We start from the raw sequence: 14,419 nt of genomic DNA on the forward strand, positions 1-14,419 counted from the left end.
TCATCACAAATTGAGACCATTTCGCTCTCCATAAATACAAGATGCCTGAAGTGATCTTTATATCCTTAGTGAAAGGATGGGTAGAGTGAAAAGAGACAGAGACCTTCCTGCCTATATAAACAACACATAAGAAAGCCTCTGCCAAGGCCTGAGGGGAAGTAAGTTAATTAATAACATGGTCATCGTCATCATTTCCATTGGGAATTGGTACTTACACCCTCGCTTTCACATAGGTACCCTACCCTGTTAGTCAGAGAAGCCTCTGCCTGAAAATTATGTAATGTGCCCAAGATAATGTACCTCTTGGCTACCTAACAGAATTTGGGGCTGTCAGCATTCTCACAAAATATAAGCTTGCAATAAAAGAAACATCTATATCTTTAAAGACTTCACTTAACCTCTATCATATTCTGCATCTAATCATTCTTTTTATAAGAGAGGAGTTCTAATTTTGTAGGTTATTATTTCTGCTGACTCTCTATGGAATTAATACTTCTTTCTTGTAAGAGGAATGATTAGACGTGAAATACAACGACTATAAACTAAATCCGTAAGTTAGATGGAATTTTAAACATGAACGAGAAACAGGAGAGAATGATGATGCAGTTATGAAAACAAAAATAACTTCTGAAAATGAAAAAAATTGTTATGCTAATAAAAGTTTAAAAAAAAACTATTGGAAAAACCTCGGTTTAATCAAACTGGAAAAAAAGGGAAGAAGGAGAGAATCAGCATGAAGCATGGTCTATTGGTGATGAGTCATTGTGCTTAGTTGTTCAGACAGCAGAGTGTATGTTTGTGTTGCTTCCTTGCCTCCCTTTGATAAACCCATGGACCATTTGTTTAAAAAGGAAAAAAAAAAGATAATCAAAAGGTGAAAATGCAACAAAGAAAAAAAAGTGATAGCACTGAAAGTCCGATTTGATGTGATCAGAAGATGGATGCTCATGGGAGGGGCTGACACGCCAGCATTCTGGAGACCCAAGTTATGCAGCCAGAGGAACTTAATGAAGGCGAAATTACCAACATAGATGAGGAAACTGGTTGTGATAATAAGGAAAGATGTTTCACAGGAAGTGAAACTGCCAATAAACTTGACACTAATGGATATCGCAAAGATATTTCAAAATGTTGAAAATCTCACTATTTTGTGCTGTAGGTAAAAGGTGTGGCAGGCAGAACTCTAAAGACAGCCTCTTGAGATTCTTGTCTTCTGGTTATTCAGTCAAACAGTAATCTAAATATTGCTGTATAAATCAATAAAAATGTTTAAATAAATAAAAATAAGGACTCAAAAAAATGTGCAAAGCTGAAAAAAATAGAAAATAAATATTGCTGTGAAGGGAGTTTGCAGATGTAAATAATCCCCAGTCAGTTGACCTTAAGAGTTGGAGATTATTTGGCTAGACTTGACCCAGTTAGGTGAGGACTTTAAAGTGTTCCCCATCTGACAGTAGAAGATATCACAGAGATTTAAAGTATGAGAAAGATTTGATGCACCATTGGTGGCTTTCAAGATGAAGGGGATCAAGTGAGAAGGAATGCTGGTGCATCTTGGAACTGAGAGCAGCCCCCAGCTAACGGCTAAGCAGGGAAACTGTACCTCAGACCTACAGACATGGAAACTGAATTCTGCAGACAACCCGAATGGGCTGGGGAGCTGATTCTTCCTCAGAGCCTCCAGATAAGAGCCCAGTCTAGCTGACACTGTGTCTGGCCTGTGAGCCCCTCAGTAGGTGGCCCAGCCAAGCATGGCCTGACTTCTGACCTAGAGCACTATGAGATTAATGTGAGGACTGTTTGAAGCAGCTAGATTATTTAGACAGCAATAGAAAACCAATGTGATTATAAACTGATCCAAGCTTAGAAAGGATTATATCACGCGATGATGATCTTTATTATTGGCACAAATCCCTTACTTGGATTTTTCAGGTAAGTAGATAAATCGTAATTAGGAATACAATTCCACGGAGCTCTAAGAAAACATTACTATAATAACACCTTAAACCTGCAAGGTTAACCTTAGATCTACAAGACAAAGGGCTGATTTAAATACAAGGTCCTCCCCACCTTTAATGTGCTTTGACCACCTAAAGTGACTCTTCCGCATTCTTATTCCCGAGCACTTTCTATTTTTAAATATACGTTCACATGCATGCACATACCCATAAACACCCACAGGAATTGTAACTAAATCAAGCCCCAGTTCAGAAAAAGGTTAGCTTCTGCTCTTGTTGCTGTATGAATTATTGCAGTTTAAGGCCTTATTTGCAGAACAGCCACTTTTACAGTTTGGAGGTAGATTAATATTGGCCTCTTAGGTACTTCCCTTACAGCGAAATTTTCCTTTGGAATTAAATATGCTTGTGTTATTTCTGCTTAATAATGGATTCAACAGTGATTCAACAATTGATTTGGACTTTGTGTAATAGATTGGAAAAAAAACGTTATGGTCAGTCTTGACTCTACAACAAACGCTGTGGCCCCAGTCAGGTCACTTTATCTCCCTGGGCAAGTTTCTTCACCAATCAGTTACTAAGCCCGAATGAAATGATTTCTTCATTCCATTCCACCTGTAACATGCTCTGATTCCATGAGCTAAAATGTTGGAAAATCACTACCCAAGCCATCTTATTCCCAAGGCCAATTTTCCCATCTAAATGCAGAGAGTGAGAGTTAGGTTATGGGTTCCTTGACATTAGTCTGTGTAATTCTGTTTTGTGAATTGTCCTGTGGGTTTGCTCTAGACCTCCATCACCTCTTTGGTTAGAAATGTGTCATTCTAAGCCAGCTTCCATCTCTGTTTCAGATCTATATATTCAAGCATGAGCTAGGTATCCATCTATGTGTCCCATAGGCACATCATATTTCATCTTATGCAAAGTGAGGTCCGAGAAGCTGCATTTATTACATATGCCCCAGTGAATTGTATGCATTCTAAATGTTGAACACTGCTGCCCTGAAGAGAAAGCAAGAAATAGGTCTGCAATTCATCTTCTCTTTTAATCTCCAATAGCCCATCCCTTGCGTGTTTGGGACCCTCAACGTTTATTTTATTTTTTTGGCTGAGCACCTGTATAAATAAACTATTTGTTTTAAAAATGTGAGAATTTGAAGACATGATGTCAGGCACATTATAATACCTTTATAAAGATTGACATTTTATTTATTTTTTTATTTTTTATTGAAGTGTAGTTGATTTACAATGTTAGTTTCAGGTGTACAGCAAAGTGATTCAGTTATACATATACATAAATATATGTATTTTCTTTTCAGATTCTTTTCCCATTTATATGCTATTACAAAAAATTGAATATAGTTCCCTGTGCTATAAAGTAGGTCCTTGTTTATCTATTTTGTATATAGTAATGTGTGTCTGTTAATCCCCAACCCCTAATTTATCCCTCCCTCTCCTTTATCCTTAGGTAATCATAGTTTGTTTTCTATGTCCATGAGTCTGTCTTTGGTATGTAAATAGAATTTGTATCATTTTTTTTTCAGATTCCACATATAAGTGATATCATATGATATTTGTCTTTCTCTGTCTGACTTACTTCCCTCAATATGATAATCTCTAGGTCCATCTATGTTGCTGCAAATGGGATTATTTCATTCTGTTTTATGGCTGAGTAATACCATTGTGTATATGTATGTGTGTGTATATATATATATATATATATATATACCACCTCTTCTTTATCCAGTCATCTGTTGATGCATATTTAGGCTGTTTCCATGTGTTGGCTATTGTAAATAGTGCTGCTATGAACATTGGGGTGCATTGTCTTTTCAAATTATAGTTTTCTCCAGATACATTCCCAGGAGTAGGATTGCTGGATCATATGGTAAATCTATTTTTAGTTTTTTAAGGAACATCCATACTTTCCTCCATAGTGGCTGCACCAATTTATATTCCTTCCAACAATGTAGGAGGGTTCCTTTTCTCCACATCCTCTCCAGCATTTATCATTTGTAGACTTTTTAATGATGGCCATTCTGACTGGTGTGAGGTGACGCCTCATTGTAGTTTTGATTTACATTTCTGTAATAATTAGCAATACTGAGCATCTTTTCATGTGCCTGTTGGCCATCTTTATGTCTTCTTTGGAGAAATGTTTATTTAGGTCTCCTGCCCATTTTTTTTTTTTATATTAAGCTATATGAGCTGTTTGTATAATTTGGAAATTAGTCCCTTGTCAGTTGTGTCATTTGCAAATATTTTTTCCCATTCTGTAGATTGTCTTTTTGTTTTGTTTATGGTTTCCTTTGCTGTGCAAAATATGAGGTAATTCAGTTTATCATATTACCACTTCAGAATGAATGCCTATAATGAACTACCCAGTTGCATTTGTAGTGTGGCAATTAAAGTATTTTTAAACTTTTCTCATATACTATTTCCTGGTCTCTCAGTATCAATATTTTTCCCACTTCCCTTTGGCTAAGATTTTGCTTCAAGAGCTTTATATTTACAGCCAGTGATTTACCCCCAATAGATTTAATGACTCTTCATAAAATTTAAAAAGACTTTGATTTTCTCATCATCAATTTATCAGCAACATTATCTGTAATAACCTTTTTCTTCTGGGTACTGACAGCAGGCCGTAAGAACAGTAGATTAATAAAACCATCTCTATCAGGATAATATTCTACTCACAAAGAATATATAAAAGAGCAAAAACTCCAACTGGTTTATCTAGTATTAATTACAGGTTATTATTAGCAGAGGAAAGAATAATCTATAGTATAGTCCAAAATCCCCAATCCCCCTTAAAAGTAATGCTAACTGGTCCACAACAGTTATATTTTTTACCATTGGGAAGGCTATGAGATAGGCCCAAAGGGGAACTTGAGGCCCCAAATGTGGTATATTAGGGATATTTATTAGGTCCAAGTGGAAAAAGATAATTAAGCTACATTATCTTGTGGATGTATGTATGCAAATATTTATCAGACCTCCTGTCTTAACAAGGCCCAAAGAATGACCATATTTACTGGTTTTCCTGGGAGAGTCTTGGCTTACAGCTGTTATTCAGCTTTTATTGATAATGTCCTCCTGTCCTTTCAAAAGTGTTATGTTTTGGACAATAAGGTGTATGGTTACCCTAGTTATAACTCACAGAAAAATTGAGAGACATTTTTAAAAGAGATTGAAGGCCAAATTGTGATGGAGGTTGTGAGATCAAATCTTCAAAGAAAGTGTTAAGGTGACATGTAATATACCTTTTCGATAATACTGTGTAACTAATCAGAAGTTAGAAATAAAGGTATGAATCGCATCGATGTACAGTAGATCAGCTAATGGAGCAACCTGAAATATAGGGAAAATGGAAGAGATGATGGTATTTGAAGCTGATCTTCCATGCTTTATGTGAGCTGAAGTAAAGAATGGACAAAGGATGAACTGGAGCAATGGAACAACAAACCATTAGTGTATGCTCAGGGAGTCCCATCTGGAGCACTTGTGAGTGAAAGCAAACTGTCCAGACTTCAGCTTTTACCTGTGACTGGGTGGCAAGACCACGGGCAGTTTGCTACATGGGACCAAACCACACACTTCGGGATGATACCCATAAACAATGCTCTATAACAGGTAATACATGCTGGCAGGCAGCATCATTAAGCAGAGCGTGGGCAGGAGTAATTCAGAATGACTCATTATATTCAGTTTATGGTTAGTCATGGTTCTTCGATGGGGATAATGTTCCAGGCCTTAAACGTTAATGATTATTGATGGACATAATATACTATAGATTGTTCTATTCAATAAAAATTCCTGCAAAGATGGTCAGGTTCTATGTCTAGAGCTATGGATAACTGTGAGAATGCAGGGCACGTGACGGCTCCTTCAGAGGTAATGGTACATCATATAAATAGAGAAGTGGGTCTTCCCTGGAGATCAGCCCTTTTGTCACTCTCCCGCCAGCTCACACCGCCCCCTCAAAAGGGGCTCTCAGCTTACAGAGCTCGCCTTCCCATCCTTGCCACATAACTACCTCCTCTCACAACACTGAAGCTTACCACCAACAGAAGAGCATCTCTGACGCCTCACTCTCTTTTAAGGACTGACATGATTAGGTCAGGACCACGTGGGGTGATCTTCCCTTTCATGAACTCAAAGTCCAAAAGCAGCTTAATCAAAAGAGTGATATCCCACTGTATTCACGGCTCCCCCCCCCACCCCTTCAAGGGGCTGGTTATGCAAAGTATGTAAACCAGGGGGGCTGCCATGTTTAGAAGCCACTCATTTACAGACTCTGCTTCCACTTCACTCCAAGTACCCTGAATGCTAAGTTGTTACGAGGATAAGGATAAAGTTTCCAAGGATGGCATCTCCTGTGCGCTGTCTTGTTTAGTCTTCAGGCAGCAAGATTGTGTAAGGTTAGTGTGAGCGGGTGTCATGTAGATAAGACCCAAAAGTCCCCATCTACCAAATCATGGTGTTCTCCAGAGTGTTGATGGTTATTTATGTGTTTATGAAAACTTAGTGTTATCCCTGGACCTGCAGCCTTGCTTTTATCAGGGCAAGTCAGCCTCATACTTAGGTCTCTTGGTTGGTGACTTTTACTTCCATTCATGGGGAAAACTTATCAGTAATATGTGGGATGTGAATAACAACTGTTGTGACAGCCCCCATCTTACTTGGGCATTTTTGAATCATCACTCCCCTGCCAACGACCCCCACAACCCTACCACCCCAGTCTCAGATGCTGTACCCACATCACTCCCAGCTCCCCCATTCCTAATGGAGATGAGCAGAGTAAGGACAATTCCTTACAAAGTGCAGAATTTTCTACTGGAATGTAAGTTTCATGGCAAATGATGATAGTTGTCTTGTAATCTGCTTGGCACAATGCCTGGCACATAACAGATACTCAATAAATACTGTTAGAATAAATAATAGAATTAAGTGTATATTGAATTGAATAATGGCCTGTTATGTTAATTCCAAGAGTAAAACAACGGATTCATTTTGTTCTTGGCAAGGAAGGACAAAATTTCTTACCATTATTTCAATTATAAAGTCTTCTTTCTAGATTTTTGTGTATTCCAGGTTTTTATTCTGTAGAATTCAAGAATTAGGATTTTTGTTTTCAATCTACTTTGTTTTTAGAAATGTAAGATTTTTAAACACATTCAATATCTCTAAGAATCATGACATTTAAAAAGTATCTTTAAGAAGCCTTGTCTTTTTTTTTGGCTAGTACATCGTGAATCCAAACAGGGAAACATGAAGGTTTTCAGTTTGGTTGCAGAATGCAAATGAGATAGATTAATATTCATCTCATAACTTTCATTTTCTAGGAAGCACCTTGGCAATTAAAGTTTGATTAATTTATTTTCTCTTTTTTGGGACAGCATTAATGAGATCATTACAACTTCTGTAAAAAGCTAAAATGCTAGGTTACAAAGGTGGACTATTATATGACAATTTAATTACAAGTTTTACATTTTAATTATACATACAAAAGCAAACTTATGATTTAATGGCTTAATATAGCAAAATAAAAGTTTATGACAAGACATACACCACCACAACAAAAACATCTAACAAATCTCAGAGAACTGCAATAAAACCTAACCATTGGAACAGAGAAAACCCCTGGCTTTAAAACATTTCTCTATTGATCTGCATTGCTCATATATCCTATTGTTTACTTTTACTGTTGTGCTTGCTAAAATTAAATTAATCTTAAGATTTTATCAACTCATGTATATCTGTCCTTGCCATGATGGAAACTGAATGAAATTTAGTATCTTGACTAACTTCTTTCAGAGACCAAATAATAGTGGCCAAAACTCAGGTCTATTTAGAGCAGCAGATAATTTCATGTGCCTGATCAATGTTGTGTTTGAATAGAATTTTTAAACAATTACTTTTCAAAAGCATTCATACATTGGAAACATCATTTTTTAGACTTGAGAACAAAGGCAGTTCATTTATTATGAAGATAGCAACTAGATTATAAATCACTTACGCTGTAATTTTAAATGCCACCCCCTCTTCTCCAATGATTTTATTCTTTGTTTTTAACTCTGTGGTTTTGCCTCAGGTCAACCAGTTACTGAACAGCTCAGCTTGAGAATCAGTGAAATGGCTTCTGATTGTCATTTAATGGAAAGAGCCTCTGATCTAAAAAAATAAAACAAAATAAAATAAAATAAAAGAATTCAAATTCAGTCACACAGAGAGATCAAATCAATTTATTAGATTATTTCAAAGTGAACTTTGGGGACTGAGTGAAAACCCCAGAGGAGGAATAAGGAGCAGATGATAGGTCTGATTGTGCCACAAAGGGACCTTGTGATCTTTGGTATAAAATCTCTCAAACTCAGGTTTTCTCACGTCTGTAATCTTTTTTATGTGTTGTTGGATTCTGTTTGCTAATATTTTGTTGAGGACTTTTGCATCTATGTTCGTCAATGATACTGGCTTGTAATTTTCTTTTTTGGTAGTGTCTTTGTCTGGCTTTGGTATCAGGGAGACGGTGGCTTCACAGAATGAGTTTGGGAGTGTTCCCTCCTCTTCAGTCTTTTGGAAGAGTGTGGGAAGGATTGGTATGAGTTCTTCCTTGTATGTTTGGTAGAATTCCCCAGTGAAGCCATCTGGTCATGGACTTTGTTTGTAGGGAGGTTTTTTACTGCTGATTCTATTTCATTTCTAGTGATCGGTCTGTTCAAGTGGTCTGTTTCTTCTTGATTCAGTCTTGGTGGCCTGTATGTTTCCAGAAACGTGTCCATTTCTTCTCGGTTGTCCAATTAGTTTCCATATGGTTGTTCTTCTCACTTCTAAAACAGGGGTAATTGAAGGAAGGATATAGCTCAGTGGCAGAACACATGCTTAACATACACAAGGTCCTGAGTCCCAGTACCTCCATTAAAAAAAATTTTGTTTTAATAAAGAAAAAAATTGAAAAGCAGTATGTGAATAAAGCTATTTTTTTAATTTTTTTAATAAAAGAGGGATAATTATTTCTACCATTGCATCCTCACAGTGATGTTGTCAGAATACTTAAGAACACACATATGACAGTGCTTTTTAAACATCACTGTGTTTTATTCTTGTTATTTGCCTCAGACCAGCCAAGGCACATGAATATTGCAACCGCATACGCGGCGTTCACTAACACTTTCAGCAGGGAGATCTCGTGAGACATTCACAAATCACTTTCTATTTAATGTGATGTTGTCTGTCACTGAGTTTTAATTCTACTCAAAGGATACATATCAATTGTATTTTCTAGAAGGAAAAAAAAGCTCAGTTCTCTGCGACGTATTATTTCTTTGTTTGGTAACTTAGACATTTACCCAAGTATTGCAGTGATTTCGCATAAGACTGTCTAACAAAAAAAATCTTTCAGGGAGTAATTGACAATTCATTTTGCACTTAAAATCTTTTTTTAAAGTATATATAGATGTGTAAATAGAATTATAAAAGAATCTTCACTGTGTGTCATGTGAAAGACCGCACTGTGACAGACAGAGCTTACTCAAGCTCTTCTAACTTTGCCTTCTCGTCATTAAGTACTTTGCTTATTCTAAAGCCTTGGTCCATTGTTGTCACAAGATTGCCCATGTCTGTGCTGTTCTAAGTGCCTAATTCAAAATAAAACAGATGCCGGTAAAATGGAACAATTTGACTTCTCCTTTCATCATAATTTTGGTCCATGTATATTTTTTAAACATGGATAAAGATAGCTACATAATTTATGTAGCGTCTCTCTTCTGTACTTCATCTCTTACTCTCTGTAGACTTGGTCTGTGTAATGATTCATTCCATCAATAATCCATTCCGTTGTCACTTAGCATTATGAGAAGTGAGTGATCTTTTGCGACCAAAATATGTAAGTGCACAAACTGTATTTTGGAAAGCTAAGAAATTATGCTTTCCTACACATACAGTTCAATCAATTCATTTAAATATTGTATGAAATTTACTGTAATTTTTTGTGATTGTGAAAACTGCAAAAATTATGATATACTTTTTGAGGCAAGGTATCTCTCAAAAATGTTTCATTTCCCTAGTCTCATACTTTTTTGGGGAGGTTGGGAGGGTTGGTCAGTGAACTCAGTTTAATCTTTCATGCCAAGATTTAAATCAAGAAAACCTTACGATATAAACATCATGAAGTTAGAGCATCTCATTTAACATTGTACAACGAAATACATATATTTGTCTATTATACTATGATTTTTGATACATAATTACCCATTACTTTGCAATTAATTTCTTGTTCTATTATTTTTCACTTACAACAGACGTCATTCTTTCTGCTTTCAGTCTCAACAGGATTTACTCCAATGATGAGGATGGCTATTGTGTTGGTGTGAGATACTTGGTTACAAATACAACATGAAGTAAAAGAATTCCATAACATATCCTTTTATTTAAAATTTCTGGCCTACCCAGCACAATTAGAATTGGTAACTCTTATTACATATACCTCTCATGCTACAAATATCTCTACCCAAATAAGAAGCAATTTTAAAATTCTCATTTTTGAGTCACCAATGTCAGTATTTCTAAGACTATGTCAAGGTGACTGTTGGTCTGGAGTTTTAGATAAAATAAGTTATTTATGGTATCTTAGTAAGTATTGCATGTCTGTATTTCTATTTCTGTTACACTACAGGATAACTGTCTCGTCCCTGAGATCTCTCCCCTAGGTCCCAACATGAATTTCTGTCTGCCAAACATTATAAGTGTACTTTCCAAATTTGGGGAAAACCATCTGGCTCTCTTTGCCAGACATGTTTTACAGACAAATGGACACAAACTTCATTTGTATAGGGATTAATCGTATTTAGGTTGAATGGTTCTAAAGTACAGCTTTAAGGTGCATGAGAACACTGCTGTTACCATCGGTAGTAAGCACAGGCGGTCTCACTTGCTGTTCCCTTGGTGAGATTTTAGGTCTTATAACCTCTTTGGATTTTGACCCACTTGAACTGAATTTCTTAGTTGAGTCACCTCCAGAAAGCACTGGGTTATTGCCTACAAATATGAAGGAAGCAAAGAACATTTCAGAGAGTCTTATTTAAGAATTTTCTCATGAGCTTGGTCAAAGGTCCTGACATTATAGAAATCTGTTTCTTAACTCCAGCTCTATGACCTATAATCTTGCCATTTTTCACATTAGATAACTTTTCTGAGCCTTGATAGTTTCATATGTAACAATGGGATTTATAAAATCAAGTTTTTACATTGATTGTAAAGATAAAAAATTACACACACATAAACACGCATGCACACAAACACACTTAATGTATACTAGTTTTATTAAAACTTATCTCTGTCCTCTAGAGTAGCAAAACTATCTACTGTTTGTTTTCCTCACTTTATCCTTCCTTTGTCTGCCCTGAAAACCATCAGAGTTGTCTGCTTGTAGCAGTCGCCCTTGTTTGAGTTTGAGGTACCCTGGGTGTGTCTGGATACTAAGCACAGCAAGGCCATCAAAATTCTTCTAGGAGATACATCATGAGGAAATGCCACTGTTACGGGCTGAACTGTGTGCCCTCAAAATTGATATGTTGAAGGCCTAACCTCCAGTACCTCAGAATGCGGTTGTATTTGAAGACAGGGCCTTAAAGAGGTAATTAAGATAAAAATGAGGTCATATGGGTGGCCCCTAATCCAAAAAGACAGGTGTCCTCATACAACACAGATTCACAGACAGAAGGATGAACACACGAGGACCTAGCGAGAAGACGGCCGCCTGCAAGCCAAGAAGAGAGGCCTCGAAAGAACCCAAACCTGCCCATCTTAAACGTTAGGTCCAGAAGTGTGATAAAATACATTTCTGTTGTTTAGCCCACCCAGTCGGTGGTATTTTGTTACGGCACTCCCTCCAAACTGGTACAGCCATGTATCAAAGCCAAGAGGTTTGGTTTGAGGTTGATAACTCAACATCCGGAGGGAGGGAGGGTTCTCAGTTCAGCCTAGTGCATGTAACTCTAGATTGGTCCTGCCAAGGGCTCCTAGAATTAGGACCAATGATCCTTGATTGCACTAAAAAATAAAAGTGAATAAAAATTGATTTTTTTACTGTATTTTGTGCAAATATTTGACAGCTTTAAGATCAGTAGCAGCCCCAGAAGCAGACTTCAGGACACCAGATGGATCACACATCATACGTGGAAGAAATACAAGCACATGACTAGAGGAGGGGAGGAGATCAGAAGCATCACTCTAGAAGACCAAGTGGAGGTCAAGTGTTTTATTTGTAGATTTTCAGTGGATCTGTTAGTTCTCATATCCCAGAGAGCACAATTACCTATAATTACAGTTTATATTGAAGACGAATTATCATCTAACATAAGACTTGAGTTAGTCAAAGAGCATGTCTGTAGAGTCGGTAATGAGGAACACTGAAGTTATTAAAGTGTATCTGTAGCCAGTTTGGCAATGATTTGAGTTTGACTTTGCTACCAATCTAGAATATATTTAGAAATAAATGATCCTAATAACTTTACATAGATGAACAGCCTGATAAAATGAAGTTGTCAAATGTTGGCATTATTCCCCATTCATGAAAAGCTAGAAATGGCCCTTTTAATGAGCAGTCTGTTTGTTTGGAACAACACAAGGTCTCCGAAGCCAAGTAAACAGCATGAGGCCATTGGGTGCAATAAAATATAAAGAAAGAAGTGGGGCTAATCGTGAACAAATTAGTGAATTAAAGAAGTTTTCTCCTGTGAAGCACTCAAGCTATCTTTCCTATTGCCATTTTGGTCACATTTGACCGCCATTCACCAATGCCCAGTGCCTAAATATTGTTCAGTTTTCATACCTGCATTGTGGTCATTCATTTACTTATTCAACAAGTGGTTATCGAGCCTTTCTTACAGATCAATCACTCTCACAGTTCTCAGTTTTAGGGTGTTTTAATACAGCACAGAAACAATCTGTGAGAACAGAAATAACCTGGACTCCTTGCTGAGACTGGAACAGATTTATTTCTATTTCAAGGCATTTATCCTTGCTGATGTCTCTGTCCGGACCACTCTGTCCCCACATCGTCACATCTCTTTCAGGCTTGTCCCCATATTATTTTAAAATATTCCAACGGGTAAGGATGCTGGCGGCCGCGGGACTGCACAGCCGAGTCTCACAGGAGAGAAGGATGAGTTTCATAGCCAGAACTGCGGTTTAAGGACTTAGAAGGATTACTGATCTCAGTGAAAGTAGCTGCCCCCTGCGCTCCATTCCTGATTTTCCCCGTTTTTCTCCCATGACTACAGGCATTACTTCTGGGGCCAAAGTGTCGGATTCAACTACTTACATGATCTTGGATGAGATTTTAAATCTCCTTGTACCCGAGTTTTCCACATCGGCAGGATTTGGAAGGATTTTATAATACTTGTAATATTGCTCTGATAATTGATTGAGATGGTATATGAAATGATCTTCCTTCACGCAGTGCCTGGCTACCTATATCTATGCCATTATTATAATTAGCAATTCACCACTCTCTCTTCTCTTCTGCTCCACCTGTATTTTCTGCCTATTTTCAGCCACTTCTGCTTCATCGGTTTTACTTCCTTCCTTCCCTGTTCATCTTCAGAACTCCTGCCTACCTTCATCCTGCCCTAATGCTCATATGCCTTTATTCACCCCTCAGAAAGACATTCTTGACTTAATCACTACCACCATGTGTGGCCAAGCTTTTATGAGAAATGGGGCCAGTCCGCAGTTTTCCCAGTCTACTCCTGGTCTCGGGGCATCTGTGACTCAGGAGACAAAGACACGTGGCCTCCCATCATAAAGGCTCCTTCATGCACTGAGACCCTCATAGACTCCTCTCCAAGGGGTCCACCATTCATGAATGACACACCTTACCAGAAGTCCAAATCGAGTTTACACGTGCTGACTCTTATTACTCAGAAAGACCGGGGGGTGTTGAAGATAGTCCTGAAATAGAGAGGTGTCAGAAAACTAAGGAAGCAAAAAACTAAGTAAATAGGAAATGAGATGGAAATGAAACAAAATGGGAAATCTACTTTTTTTTTTCCCCCTTCTGAAAAAGTAAGTTCTGTTTCCACAGCTGGAGGCTAAAAACAGCTGCATTATCTATAGTCCATTGAATGGAGATCAGTCATTAATATTTTACCCATGTACGCACTTCATTTTGATGCAATTTTCCTGTATAACCAGCCAGAATCATTTGCAGGATATTTAACAAAAATGATGGAAATACTCAGCTGCATCTGTTCATCATTTGGCTAACCATATTTTTGCATAAATTTAACATGGGCTTAAGCCACCGCCATTATTTTCCTCATCCTTTTCCTTCGCTGTTCAAATCTGCATGCCAAAATTTATTACTATTCAGGTATCCAATCACACTAGCATCCCGGCAATCAAATCAAACGCAGCAAAGCGAAATTGAGAAGATGTTGTTTTCGAAAACCGCAGGCACGT

The 14,419-nt window shown here is 37.4% G+C and overlaps 1 protein-coding gene across 1 annotated transcript in view; it reads right to left on the bottom strand.

Moving 5' to 3' along the window:
• Positions 1–7,598: 7,598 nt before the first annotated feature.
• Positions 7,599–14,419, bottom strand: part of KCNC2 (potassium voltage-gated channel subfamily C member 2) — a 414,715-nt gene continuing 407,894 nt past the window's right edge. The window contains exon 4 of the mRNA XM_064491543.1: positions 7,599–8,787. Coding sequence (XP_064347613.1) covers positions 8,660–8,787 — 128 coding nt within the window. The 3' untranslated portion in view covers positions 7,599–8,659. The remainder of the gene's footprint in view (positions 8,788–14,419) is intronic.

This window comes from Camelus dromedarius, chromosome 11 (genome assembly GCF_036321535.1).
Source record: "Camelus dromedarius isolate mCamDro1 chromosome 11, mCamDro1.pat, whole genome shotgun sequence".
Lineage (NCBI taxonomy): Eukaryota > Metazoa > Chordata > Mammalia > Artiodactyla > Camelidae > Camelus > Camelus dromedarius.